Raw genomic sequence first — 12,125 nt, 5'->3', positions numbered from 1 at the left:
TGCCCCACATTTCCCACAGGAAATGACCCCCCTGCATGACCCAGTGCAGCTGTCCTACTTCATGTTTGTCCCCTCCCTCTGTCTCAGCAGAGAGCGTGTGAACAAGCGGCGAGTGAAGGAGATGGTGAAGGAGTTCACCTTGTTGTGCCGAGGGCTGCATGGTACAGAATACACAGCAGACTACTGAGCACCTGGCCAGGACCGTGGACGATTTGCCTGGACCAGTTCTTCCCCACAAGGAAAAGCCCCCCCATCCTCCCTGCCCTGCTGCAGTACGGCTCATAGAATAACCCTCCACCTAGAATTAACCCACTCGGGACGCTCCTCAGCTAGATTTGGTGGCCGCATCTCGGTGTCAGCATCTTTGTTTCCCCCAGCATGCTCCCTCCTCGCAGGGAACAGGAGTGCTGGCTGCAGGAGGTGGTGGTGGGGCAGGGGAAGCCTGGGCAGAACTGCCTCAGCACAGGCTGCCCCGTCCCCGGGCTACCAGCCCCTCCCCAGCCCTTCCCCGCAGCAGGGAGGCCACCCTGTGCCTGCAGCAGTGGCTGGCTGGGCAGGGGGAGTTTGTCCCCCGCTCGTTTGTACGTGTGGTTGGGAGGGGGGAGGCCCTGCACCTAATTATATTAAGAATATTTCTATGTTGTAGCTGTCATTATTGCAGTGCCCTGACTTTGCCTGCCTCTTCCCTCTGGGGAAGAACCGAGTAGAGGGGGTTAAATCAAGGCTGGGACACCTCAGTGTCTCCCTGGCTTTGGGAGGGGTGCCAAAAAACAGTCTGTCCTGCTTGCCCAGCATGGAGCATAAACAGTCCTGCCTCACATTAGAGGGGCTGGGCTCCACCCATGCCAAACACTGGGTCCTTCCTGCAGCACAGGATGTGTGCAGCCCATTCCCATTCATAAGAGCAGCTGAGGGGCTTGTTTCTGCTCAGAGTTCCCCTGCCCTTACCCTAGTACCCCAGCCCAGCCTGTGCTTTTACTGTCAGAGGTCCTAATTCTTGTTTTTGTTCCCTCTGGCTGCTGTTAGCTGACACACAGGGCTTTGCTTCACAGTGGGCACCATGATAACATTTTTCACTTTGGGACATCTGTGCTCCTCAGCCCATGTTTTATTCTAAAAACCAGTTCATTCACAAATCCTCTTCAGCTTTAGTTAGCAGCAGTAGTCCACAACAGCCTCAAGTCCCAGCACTGTCAGCTCCTGCAAAGTTGTGACCTTTCCATGTAGGGACAAAGCTGCCCTGGATGAAGGAGCCCTCAGAGACTGGGTCTGGGGCAAGTGCCTGTCTCTCCTGGTCCTGGCCATGAGCCTCAGGCATTCCTGAACACACATGCAACTCCTGCTCTCCCACTGCAGTATTACTGATCCGAGGCCGCATCCAGCAAGGTGCTGACAATGCCAGTGGGAGGCAATGCCAAGGCCCCCACACAGCCCCGCTCCTGCCTGGGTGCCAGTGCTGCTGAATCAAGGTTGCTCACATCCTTCATCCTCATAGGCAATGGCAATCCCTCGTCGGCCCTGCACTGCCTTGGAGACCGGGGTCTGTCCCAGCTGCTGTTCCAGGCCCCTCCAGCTGCGGGACTCCAGGAAGGAGGCTGGGAGGAGAAAGGGAATTGTTACCCAGAGCAAGAAGGCAGAAAATTAAATAAGCCCTGCACCAGCGCTCAGCCCCACCACAGTACCAACACAAACCTGTGGGGCTGATCTCTGCGAGCGCCCGTGTCTGGTCCCTGCAGGCCAGGGCGGTGCTGGGGGGCAGCTGAGAGGACGGGGGGCCGCAGAGGTGGGTACCCCGCATCTTCCCTGAGATCAGGGAGACATCGGGAACAGCCTCCTCTGCGGGAACAGCCGGTGGGAGCTCAACGTGCGCACAGGCACCTGCCAGGGAACAGCAACGTTAGCCTGGCCCATCTGTCCTGGACCAAGGACAGCTTACAGGCAGGGCAGCTGGGTGGAATATTCCCTGGGAGGGTGTTGGGCAGCTGTCTCAAGCTATTACCTGGCAGGAGGTCTCGGAAGTCTGTGAGGTAGCTCCCCGTCCACTCACGGGCTGGGTTGCAGGCCAGCTCCAGCTCATAGGGGGTCACAACAGGTCGGTAGAAATCACTGGAGTCCAGGAGGGAGTTCTGAGCACAGGCCACCAGGACGAAGATGTCCACCTCCAGGAAGTTGGCCAGCTTGGCGGGGTTGGGCTTCCCCACGGCCAGTGTGTAGCTGCGCTTGCCAGCCCGGCACAGGAGCTCCCGGAGGTGCTGCAGCACGGTCAGATAGCCCGCCACACCAAGGGTGCCCACCAGGATGCCCACCACACTGGCATCCCGGGCACGCTCCACCAGGTACAGGCGCCGCATCAGGGCCCGGTTGACGTTGAGGGTCTCGTGGCGGCCACAGCCGGTGACGGGGTTGAAGGAGCTGAAAGGACAGCAGTTCCAGGTCAGCATGAAGCTGGTGAGGGCAAGGCCCTCAGCTCCCACATAGAACATGGCATAGTCCTGAAGCCCTCCTGCAGCTTCCACCAGGAACTGGCGACCAAACTTCCATTCCTCGCCAGGAACTGCGGGGCCAGGAGGGTCTCCACACACCAGCCTGGAGAAGATGATATTGGGGTACTCGGGACGCAGTTGCTGCTCCAGCTCACCTGAAGAAAGAGAGGAGTGAGAACAAACCTTGGCCATAGTCCTGACATGGAGAAGGTGCAACAGATCAGGGGAGAAGACACAAATCAAAGCTGCCAATGTGTGGGGAATGAATGCCTGCTGGGTCTGACCCTGACAGCTCTGCAGAGCTCAGAGCAGTAACAGAGGCCCCCTCCCAGCCCTGGAGCACTCACCCATGGCATGGGCATAGACCACATCACTGAGCACCACCACACAGCTCTGCTGCTCGGGGTAGAGCTCCCGGAACGCCTCTGCGCAGCGCCCCACGTCCAGGGGCTGCTGCCCGAAGATGTGCAGCACCGGGAGCTTCCTGCAGGGGCTGAGGCAGGCTGGGCCGTAGTGCAGCACTGCCTCGGCACCCACGTGCTCGGCAGCCACTTCATCCACGCAGCAGCTGCGAGGAGAACGCGGTGTCAGACAGGATCTGCAGCACGGAGCTCTCCCTCCTCCCTGGCACCTCCCAGTTCCTGCCCGGGGGAAGCCCAGGAGCCCCACACGGACCTGCCATACGTGGTGTCTCCCAGCACGAACATCTCGGCTCCGGTGGCTGCCTCCAGCCCGCCTGCCACCTGCACTGCGTCTGCCAGGAGCTCATCAGGGAACTGCAGGGCGACCTGGTGGGAACAAGGGGTGAGGCAGATGGGAATGAGGCACTGGGGAGGGTGAGGTGAAGGGACAGAATGGATAGAATGGATAGAATATACCCTCAGCAAGTTTGCTGATATGAAACTGGGGGGAGTGGCTGATACACCTGAAGGCTGTGCCATTAGCAGGACCTTGATAGGTTGGAGAATTAAGCAGAGGGAAACCTAATGCAGGTCAACAAGGGCCCTTACAGCCAGGACAGCCAATGGGATCCTGGAGTGCATTGGCAAGAGTGTGGCCAGCAGGTTGAGAGTGATGATGCTGGCCTCCTTCTTGGCTCTGGTGAGGTACATGGAGTACTGTCTCCAGTTCTGGGCTCCTAATCTGGGCTCCTCAGTATAAGAAAGACAAGGAGCTGCTGGAGAAGGTCCAGCAGAGGCCATATGGGGGTCTGGAGCATCTCTCTTGTGAGGAGAGACTGTGGGAGCTGGGCCTGATTAGTCTGGACAAGAGAACACTGAGAGGGGATCTGTTGTGGTTTAGGAATGGTTCTCTCCAGTTCAGTGCTCCCACTGAGCCTCTCCAAACCACACTGCCACTCCCTTGCTCCTCCCTCTCCTTCCTCCTGCAGAGGGATGGAGCAGAGAATTGGAGGCACAAAGGGTAAAGACCACAGGTCAAGATCAGAGCAGTTTACTGGAAGCAGCAAATTAAATAAGAAAACCAATGGTAACAGCAACACTATTAATATCAATGTACAAGACACAAATTATTTACACACAAGTGCTCGATGCAGGGCTCTGACAACACCTGACCATGCCACACTATGAGACCCAGGAAGGACCCCTTCCCTGTCCCCAGGAAGTGATGAGAAGCCGGGACAAAGTAACCTCTGCGTCGTGGCCATGCCCCCTCCGGGCTACTGCAGAAATTAACCCTGTCCTGCCTGGAACGAGGACAAGATCTCACTAATAATATAAATATCTCAAAGGTGGGTGCCAAGAGGACGGTGCCAGACTCTTTTCAGTAGAGCCCAGCAACAGGACAAAGGAGGAGAAATGGCCATAAACCAAGGCAAAAGAAGTTTCATGTTAACACGAGGAACGAGTTCTTTACACTGTGGGTGGCAGAGCCTGGAACAGCTGCCCAGGGAAGCCGTGGAGCCTCCATCACCGGAGACATTGCAAACGCATCTGGGCGCGTTTCTGAACAACCTGCTCTGCTGCCCCTGCCTTGGCACGGGGGTTGGACAGGGAGATCTCCAGATCAGCCTCCCAACGCTAACAATCCTGTGAGACACCGGGAGAGCGGGCGGCCGCAGACCCCGGCCGGCTCCACCCTCGGTCCCACTCACCTTGCGGAACCCTCCATCCCGTACGAAGGCGGCGGCCCGGCCCATCTCGTAGAAGCCATCGAGGTTGCTCCGCGGTGCCGCGGCCACGGCTGCGCACAGCTCCCGCCGCAGCGCAGCCTCCCCATCGCTGCTGAAGGCCGCGGCCATGGTGGCACGCGGGACCCTGCGCCCGCTTCCGGTCTGCGGCGCGGCGCTGGCCAATGGAAGCTCGGATCTGCATTCCCCGCCCCCAGAAGTCCCGCCCACAACGGGGCGGAGAGGTGACGTTAGCCAATGGAAATACGTGCTGGACGCGGTGCATTATGGTGTGTGTAGTTCCCCCGCCACTGTCAAACCAGGCAGCCAATAAGCGGGCGCGGTGGCAGCGGTGGCGTTCCGGTACTTCCGTCTGGGCGCTGCAGTTCCGGTCAGGTGCCGCGCGGGGGTCAGGTGACCCGGCCCGATCAGCTCCCGCCGCGCCGCCCGGTGCCGCCGCCGCCGCCGCCACCATGACGGGGCTCGCCCTGCTCTACTCGGGGCTCGGCCTCGCCTTCTGGACCACGCTGCTCGGCGTCGGTCAGCGCCGGGGCGGGAAGGGCGCGGGGCCGCGGAGAAGGGGGGTCCGGGGGCTGCGCTGTGGGGCTGAGCCGTGGGGCGGGAGGGGTTTCCGGGCCCAAGGGGCGGCTGCGGTGTCTGCCTGTGCCCGTGCTGGCCGCTCCTTTGCTGCGGAGGGCGGGGAGGGTTGCTTTGGTGTGGAAAAGAAGCCGGGCGTTGAGGGGTGCAGCGTTGTCAGGCGCCCGGTTGCCGCGGTGCTCCCTGGGGCTGGCCCGGAGTATACGGCACGGCCGGGAGCGCTACTGGGGGGCTCCCCAGCCTGGGCAGCGCTCCTCGAGCTTGTGGCTGCTCCCTCGGAGTCCCCAGCGGTGCCGGGTCACTCCCAGTCGCTGTTGGATGCGCAGCTCTGAGCCTGTCTGGCTTGAGCAGTTGATTTGCTTCTGTGTGTGTGCCAGAGCAGAAAGGTGCTGGTGCCGGTCAGGGGGTTCGGTAGATTGGGGGAGGTAAAGGCAGGAGGAGCCTGGTGCTTCAGACTCTGATGGTTGATGTCTCTCGGGTGGAGAGATTGCCTTGCTCTGCCAAGCTGTGGCAGCATGAGAGAACATGCAAGTTTGGATGATGGTGGAGCTGCTTCATGGCAGCCCATGCACTGCTGCTGAAGTTGTTGGGCTTTTGGAGGATGGATTTAATGCCCTAGGGCCAGCAGGTAGATTTTGTGCTGGGACTGCTGGTTATTTTCTCTTAGCACAGAATGAAATGACCGCAAACCAGGCAGAGGCTGGGGAAACCTTGGCCGTTGTTTCAGTGTTTGGGTGAGGGGAGAGAATGAGTCAGAAGTGAAGGGTGTCTCACTCCCTCGTGTTTCCAGGGCCTGGTGAAGCCACTGTGGGCCTAGGGCTGCCTCCCTGGGCTCTCTGAATCATGTAGCTCACACCAGTGCAGATTCGCCCTGTGGATGTGAGACTGTCGGAAAATCTTGCTGAGCTGAGCCCTGCCCTCTTGCAGTCCCTTTTTGAGGAAGACCACGAGCAGGAAGTGGTCTTGCTCCATGCAGTGTTGCAGCAGTGTCTCTTTGTGTTTTCTGTCTTTGTCCTAAGCCCTGATTTGATCCTCCAGTCCTGCTTCCCTGTATTCTGTCCTTCTGGCTTCAGGGCTGCAAGTCAGAGCAGACACAGGAGAGTGTCCTTTACCCTGTTTCTTTTGCGTATAAATCTATAGTTACACCTGCTCTTGAAGAGGTGAAAGGTGACCTGAGAACCAGCCCTAAGCTGGTTGTAGCTGTTTTTCACCACTTCTGGGGAGTGGAGGCAGCTGAGGTTGGCTGGGTTCAGTTCCTGTTCTGACAGCCAAGCAGCAAAGCCAAAACACAAGTAACAGACTGGCTGGACCCAGCACTGGAGATCATCCTTGAAGGTTGCCAGACATGCAGGCTGGGCTGTGGCTTTCCTCTGTATTCCTTGGTTGTGGTGGCACCATTCTTCATTCTTGTGTGGTGCTACAGGGGAGGGGTGCACCCCAAATCTGTGGCAGAAAGAGTGATCAGCAGTACCACCTCCCATTATGGGGTCTGACAGTGCTTGTGTGCTCCCCTGAGGGTGGTGAGTGGGATGCTGACTCCTGAGCTGTACATGGAGAGGTGAGCACACAAGACTAATGGGGACATCCCTGCTCTAAGGGATCTGCAGTGCTGAGGCCTTCCAGTAGGATGAATTATCCTGCAGGTCTTGGTTGTGCTCAGGGAAGGGCATGGTCCTGCTCCCATATTTCTGCTGGACAGATTGCCATCACCCCCTACTTCCAAGCTGCTGCTCTGGGGTGGAAGGGAGCAGTGGGACATGTCACAAAGAGTGACCTCTTTGCTGCATTGGAGCATTTCACAAGTCTCCCATTTCCTCTTTTCCCAACCGTACGCGGGATCAGCGTCACACAGGCACGGGCTGGTTACAGTCAGATACAGCAGAGCTGTCCCTTCACCCTCTGTGCCTGGCATGGAGCACACAGTGCCATGATGCCTGTGCTTATCTGTTCCTTAGGGCTGGGTCAGCCTCCCTTTTCTAGCAAAGAGCAAGTGTCTCTTCTGGTCCGCAGCCACGTTTCCCACTCAGGAGCTCAGAGTAAGGCAGGGTTTTGGTGCAGCACCTCCGCACGTGCATGGGCTGTGCAGGGATGTGACTTGGCTGTGGTTCCTGGTGGGAGATGAGCACAGCAGGGCAAGCCCTTCATGGAAAGGAAGGGCTTTTCTGAGTTTCTCAGGACAGTGTCTCCCACCTGTGTTGGAGTATAAATTTATCTGGAAACTACCCTGGGGGAAATGCTGAGAACAGCAGTCTTATCTTGAACCCACAGCCTTGGAAAGGGGGTGTTGGAGGAAAGCTGGAGCTTCTCGTGTTGATGGGCTCCTGGGAAGCAGCACAAATGCTGATGGGGTGGTGATGTAGCAGCATGTGATGGTCAGTCAGGGCACAGCCTTGCTCCTCTTGTCCCTCCTGTGGCAGGGAAGAGCTCACAGCTGGTTCCCTGGAGCTGGGGCTCTCCAGCAGAGCTGAGGCATTGGAGAGCCACAGTGGAGACCATGCCAGGGCAGAAGGCTGCAGATTGCCCTTGAGACCATGTAGCTCAGCATGGTCTGTGGGTGCTCAGCAGGGCCAGGGAATAGAAAATGGGTGTGACAACAGCCATGATCATCTTTTGGGCAAGACTGGGATGGGGTCTGACAGTATGTCAGGCCCAGGCTGTCTGTCCTGTGCTGATGTGGAAGTGTTGGCATCACGGAGGTAGGATTTGGAGGGGACACCCTGCCCTACACCTCTGCATGCTTGAGCCAGTCTTCTCAGTAACCCTCCTTCATGCTGTGCTGTGCTTCTGGGCCTTTGCCTTGGGGCTTTGAAGATGGGGGAGGAACCGGCAGTGCTGGATCCAGCTGGTGCCTCCCTGGAGGTTTCCATCTTGTTCTTGCTTTCCAGGCATCTGCTACACAATATTTGACCTGGGCTTCCGCTTCGATGTGGCTTGGTGAGTTCCCTGTAAACTCAGGCATCCTCAGGGCTGTGTGAGGAGGCAGGCAGTGCTGGCAGTGCCTCCCAGGAGCAGCACTTGCTTTTGAGTGATGGGCAGTGGTCACTGCGTCACAGGAGAACAAGAGCTGCAGTGAGCAGGGCCTTTGCTCCCCGGGAGGTGGGATGGATGCAGCCCCTGTGTTCCTACGAGGCTCCCTACGAGGTCCTGGTGCAGCCATTGCTGCTCTGCCCTCCATGTCTCCAAGCCCGGGCTTCTGCTTCACAGTGAGGGCTTGGGAGGAAGATCTTGATCCATGCAGGTGAGGGCCCTGTGTTTCTGGCTGGCAGACAGAGGTTCTCATGTCCTGCTGTCTGGCTGCCCAACCCATCTTGGGCTTCATTATTTGGTGGAGGGGTACCTGGTTTGGGATAGGCTGTGTGGTATGACTGTGGGGGCTCAGCCTCTGTGCTAACTCAGGACATTTCTTCCTCTCCAGGTTTCTGACAGAGACCTCACCCTACATGTGGTCCAACCTGGGCATTGGCTTGGCCATCTCCCTGTCTGTGGTGGGAGCTGCCTGGTGAGTGGGACTGGCTCCTCAGCATTCTCCTGCTGTCCCACCTTGGTAGCTGTGTATACACTGCAGTTTTCCCACAGCAGAGCAGGTAGAACAGTGTGTACATGTGGGACTGTGGATCACCACACCAGTGGGGCTGAATTGCTGGACCCCTGGGGGTTCTGGGTGGACCAGCCCACAGGCAGCAGTGGCAGTGGAAAGACAGGGAAGTCTCTGGAAGCTCTGCCCCTGAGCCTGGGCTGTCCATGGTGGCTCTTGTGCCCCAGCAGTTCTGCTGGTGTAGGTGGTGTAGCCTGGGGCCACTCATACCCTGGGAGCGGCTAGGCTGCGTGCTCAGTGTCCCCCAGCTGCATGCCTGATTCTTTGCTCAGCTGAAAGATCCTGGCTTCTGTATAGAATTCTGCAAGTGCCAGATCTTCTACCAACCACCCTTGTCTGCTCCAGGGGAATTTACATTACGGGATCCAGCATCATTGGTGGTGGAGTCAAAGCCCCACGGATCAAAACAAAGAATCTGGTGAGGTAAGCACACACCTGGGGTTAGTTCTTGTGCTGCACCTGAGTGGGGCAGGTCACAACCCAGTGAAGAGGCTTCTGTCTGCTCTCTAGCTGGGTGCTGCTGGCAGACTGTTCCTTGCTGAATTGCTGATGCTGTTTGCTTTCAAAACAAAGAGCCCTGAAAGAGCCAAAGTGCTGCTGTCAAGGGTCACTGTGTGATATCACACTGTGAATGAGCCCAGTGTGTTCAAAACAAACACCCTGAGATCACACATCCTGCCCAGGCGAGGGTTCTCCTTGCACAACCCTTCCATAAGGAGCAGAAACAGGCTGGTGAAGGGCAGGGCTTCCTAGACCTGCTTCCAACTGGATCCTTGCAGCTTACTCAGGTGCTACACAGCAGAACCAGCATCCAGCCTTTGTATTTGACAGCTCCCCCTAGTTTGAAAGTAAAGCAGTGGGTAGCTTCCCATATGGCTATGGAGGGGTCTGGCTGGCTGGGCATGAAGTGGCAGGGGCTCCTTGGGATGGGGTCTTTCCCCCAGGACACTGGTCAGACTGACTGAGACGCTGTGCTCAGGCTTTGCCTTTCTCACACAGCATCATTTTCTGCGAGGCCGTGGCCATCTACGGGATCATCATGGCAATAGTCATCAGTAACATGGCTGAGGTAAGGAATCATCATGGCAATAGTCATCAGTAACATGGCTGAGCTATGGGAGCACCTGGGCTGCCAGGCCATCCCTGCACCAGCCCCAGGGCCATGGTGGGGATGAGCAGCTGGTCATGGGCCATTACTGTGAGGGATGGCCCTGCGGGCACTTGGAACACTGTTGTGCCTTGGGAGCCCCTGGACTGGTGGTCTGTGTAGGGATCCTTGCCTGTGATGAAGAGAGGGTTGGGAGAGCACACACAAGCCTGATTCCATGAAGCCATGACATGGAATCTGGGACTGGCTCTGGCTGAAATGAGGCTGCCTCATGCTGTATCAGGGACAGGTACCTTTTCCAGACACCACAGACTTGTCACTAACCTGGGTCCTGTGCTTTCTCTCAGCCTTTCACTGGAGTCACCCCAGAAGAGATTGGAGCCAGGAACTACCACGCAGGTAAGGACTTCTGGGTCCATGGTGCTGTCACTGTGAGCACTGCCACACCCTGACCCGAGCTCTGACTCACCCATAGTCTGCTGCTGGTGTCTGAAGGACATGTGGCTCTTCTGCCAAAAGACAGCTTTGTACTTACCTCCAGCACCTCCTGCGCCCAGCAGGCTGTGCTGTGCAGCAGCAGCACTGTTCCTCCCCTGGGTGGAGCAGTGGCCTGGCACTGTGGGAGCTGGGCACACCTCAGAGCAGTCCTGCTCCCCAAACAGGGTGTTGATGGGGCTTGGCAGCTCCTGGTCTTCTGTCACCTTGAGACAGAGCTTCTGCAGCATGTCCTGGGTGCAGGTGGAAGGGGGTTACACCCTGCTCTTGCAGTGTTCCTCTCTCACAGGTTTCTCCATGTTTGGAGCTGGTCTGACCGTGGGTTTATGCAATCTCTTCTGTGGGGTCTGTGTGGGCATCGTGGGCAGCGGGGCTGCCCTGGCTGATGCCCAGAATGCCAGCCTCTTCGTCAAGATCCTGATTGTGGAAATCTTTGGCAGTGCCATAGGGCTGTTTGGAGTCATCGTTGCTATCCTGCAGGTATCTGAGGCCACCAGGCCTGAGTGAGCACAAGGTGCTGTCACCCTGGATGCTTTCCAGCCCCAGGGAGACACACCTGGGTTTCAGCAAAATTTTCTGCATTGGGATGGGGAGGCTGCTTAAAAGGTTTGGGGTGGCACAGCTCTTCCCAGAGCATACTGTACCTATTTGCAACATTGGGAACCCTTCTGATGGCCCCTCTGTCACTGAGAGTGACATGCATCCTTGCATGCACCTTGTGTGACGCTCATGTCTTAGCAGTGGGACTCATAAGCTCTCTGCAGCTTCTGGATGATCCTGGGGTGTTTGGGTGGGGCTGGGATGCTGAGCTGGGGTTTGTGGGCCACAACCTAACCTCTCTTCTTTCTTTCCAGACATCTAAAGTAAAAATGGGCTGAGCCCTCTTGCACTCAGCCTGTTCCAGCCCACCCCAAGAGGTTCTGTATATACTTATTTAATGTTTCTATACTCGATTGGGGTGGGAGATTGCTGGCACCGGCAGCAGGAGCCTGACCGCGTAGAGCCCCGTCCTGCAGATCAGTCGGCCCCTTGGAAGAAACAAATTTCTCTGTGTGAATTCTGCCCCCAGCAGCCTGGCCCAGCTCGTGGGGCCCTGCTGCTGCCCGTCCCCGGTGTGTAGAATTGACCATCAGTGCAATCCTGTGTCAGTGAAAATAAATATGGTTCTTGTCCAGCTCTTTCTCTTCCCTGTGTGTGCTAGGGAGGTTTGCAGAGAGCAAGTGCTGGTTTGGGCTGCCCAGAGATTCCTCTCTGTGCCTCTGGCAAAATTCCTGTCCTGTCCCATGAGCCTGGGTGTCCTGCCTGTGTGGGGTTAATTCTATTGCTTTCTTAGGCTGCAAGAGCCACCCTTTCTGGGTTGTGGGAACGCAGACCTGTGCCTTGCTGCCTGGAGCAGGTACAAGGCTGTTGGAACAGGCAGCAGGCAGTTCTGAATTGCCTCTGCCAGGCTCCTAGCAGCCCAATGTGAGCCCAAGACAAGCTGCTTTGTGCCTTTCAGCTCCTGTCCAGGTAGTTTAGTGTAGGGGGGGCGTACACAGTGTCCATAGCCCCATTGTGCAGCCAGGGAGCATCAGAAGAACAAAGTGAAACTTTTGCCCCTTCAAAGGACATCCTCCTGCCAGCAGCTCCCTGGTGTGATTGTGGGCTGCATGCTGGGGCTCTCCAGTCTGCAGTGCCCCTCTGTCCAGGTAGAGGTCCCAGGGGTGGGGACACTGTGCT

The 12,125-nt window shown here is 57.5% G+C and overlaps 3 protein-coding genes across 5 annotated transcripts in view; 2 read left to right on the top strand and 1 right to left on the bottom strand.

Moving 5' to 3' along the window:
• Positions 1-638, top strand: part of IPO13 (importin 13) — a 31,270-nt gene extending 30,632 nt beyond the window's left edge. Inside the window, exon 20 of one of the 2 annotated variants that reach the window (XM_030226299.2) lies at positions 88-638. In XM_030226299.2, the coding sequence (XP_030082159.1) occupies positions 88-187 (100 nt within the window). In that variant the 3' untranslated portion in view covers positions 188-638. The remainder of the gene's footprint in view (positions 1-87) is intronic. The other variant, XM_030226300.2, reaches the window with a different exon arrangement.
• A 431-nt stretch (positions 639-1,069) lies between these two features.
• Positions 1,070-4,775, bottom strand: DPH2 (diphthamide biosynthesis 2). Its single transcript, XM_009088650.4, has 6 exons — positions 4,597-4,775; positions 3,159-3,271; positions 2,831-3,051; positions 2,000-2,638; positions 1,693-1,878; positions 1,070-1,595 (listed from the first exon to the last, which is right to left on the bottom strand). The coding sequence occupies exons 1-6, from the start codon at positions 4,741-4,743 to the stop codon at positions 1,465-1,467; spliced, it is 1,437 nt and encodes a 478-aa protein (XP_009086898.3). The 5' UTR covers positions 4,744-4,775; the 3' UTR covers positions 1,070-1,464.
• A 214-nt stretch (positions 4,776-4,989) lies between these two features.
• Positions 4,990-11,580, top strand: ATP6V0B (ATPase H+ transporting V0 subunit b). 2 transcript variants are annotated; one of them, XM_030226695.2, is made up of 8 exons: positions 4,990-5,151; positions 8,094-8,142; positions 8,624-8,707; positions 9,149-9,226; positions 9,803-9,872; positions 10,259-10,310; positions 10,696-10,886; positions 11,261-11,580. In XM_030226695.2, exons 1-8 carry the CDS (start codon positions 5,085-5,087, stop codon positions 11,282-11,284), a joined length of 615 nt encoding a protein of 204 aa, XP_030082555.1. In that variant the 5' UTR covers positions 4,990-5,084; the 3' UTR covers positions 11,285-11,580. The 2 variants fall into 2 exon arrangements, with proteins under 2 accessions (XP_030082555.1, XP_050833528.1); XM_050977571.1 differs by lacking the exons at positions 4,990-5,151; positions 8,094-8,142 and adding an exon at positions 8,175-8,446.
• Positions 11,581-12,125: the final 545 nt, after the last annotated feature.

The sequence above is a fragment of the Serinus canaria genome, chromosome 8 (genome assembly GCF_022539315.1).
Source record: "Serinus canaria isolate serCan28SL12 chromosome 8, serCan2020, whole genome shotgun sequence".
Lineage (NCBI taxonomy): Eukaryota > Metazoa > Chordata > Aves > Passeriformes > Fringillidae > Serinus > Serinus canaria.
This window is presented reverse-complemented; position numbering and strand designations above follow the sequence as displayed.

Excerpts from the sequence above, each read along its gene's own strand:
- ATP6V0B (XM_050977571.1), top strand. The coding sequence starts at position 8,310 with ATGGATGCAGCCCCTGTGTTCCTACGAGGCTCCCTACGAGGTCCTGGT. Across the intron at positions 9,873-10,258 it reads TCATCAGTAACATGGCTGAG|CCTTTCACTGGAGTCACCCC; the intron begins GTAAGGAATCAT and ends GCTTTCTCTCAG. Across the intron at positions 10,311-10,695 it reads AGCCAGGAACTACCACGCAG|GTTTCTCCATGTTTGGAGCT; the intron begins GTAAGGACTTCT and ends CCTCTCTCACAG.
- DPH2 (XM_009088650.4), bottom strand. The coding sequence starts at position 4,743 with ATGGCCGCGGCCTTCAGCAGCGATGGGGAGGCTGCGCTGCGGCGGGAG. Across the intron at positions 3,272-4,596 it reads GGGATGGAGGGTTCCGCAAG|GTCGCCCTGCAGTTCCCTGA; the intron begins GTGAGTGGGACC and ends TGTTCCCACCAG. Across the intron at positions 1,596-1,692 it reads CGCAGAGATCAGCCCCACAG|CCTCCTTCCTGGAGTCCCGC; the intron begins GTTTGTGTTGGT and ends TTCTCCTCCCAG.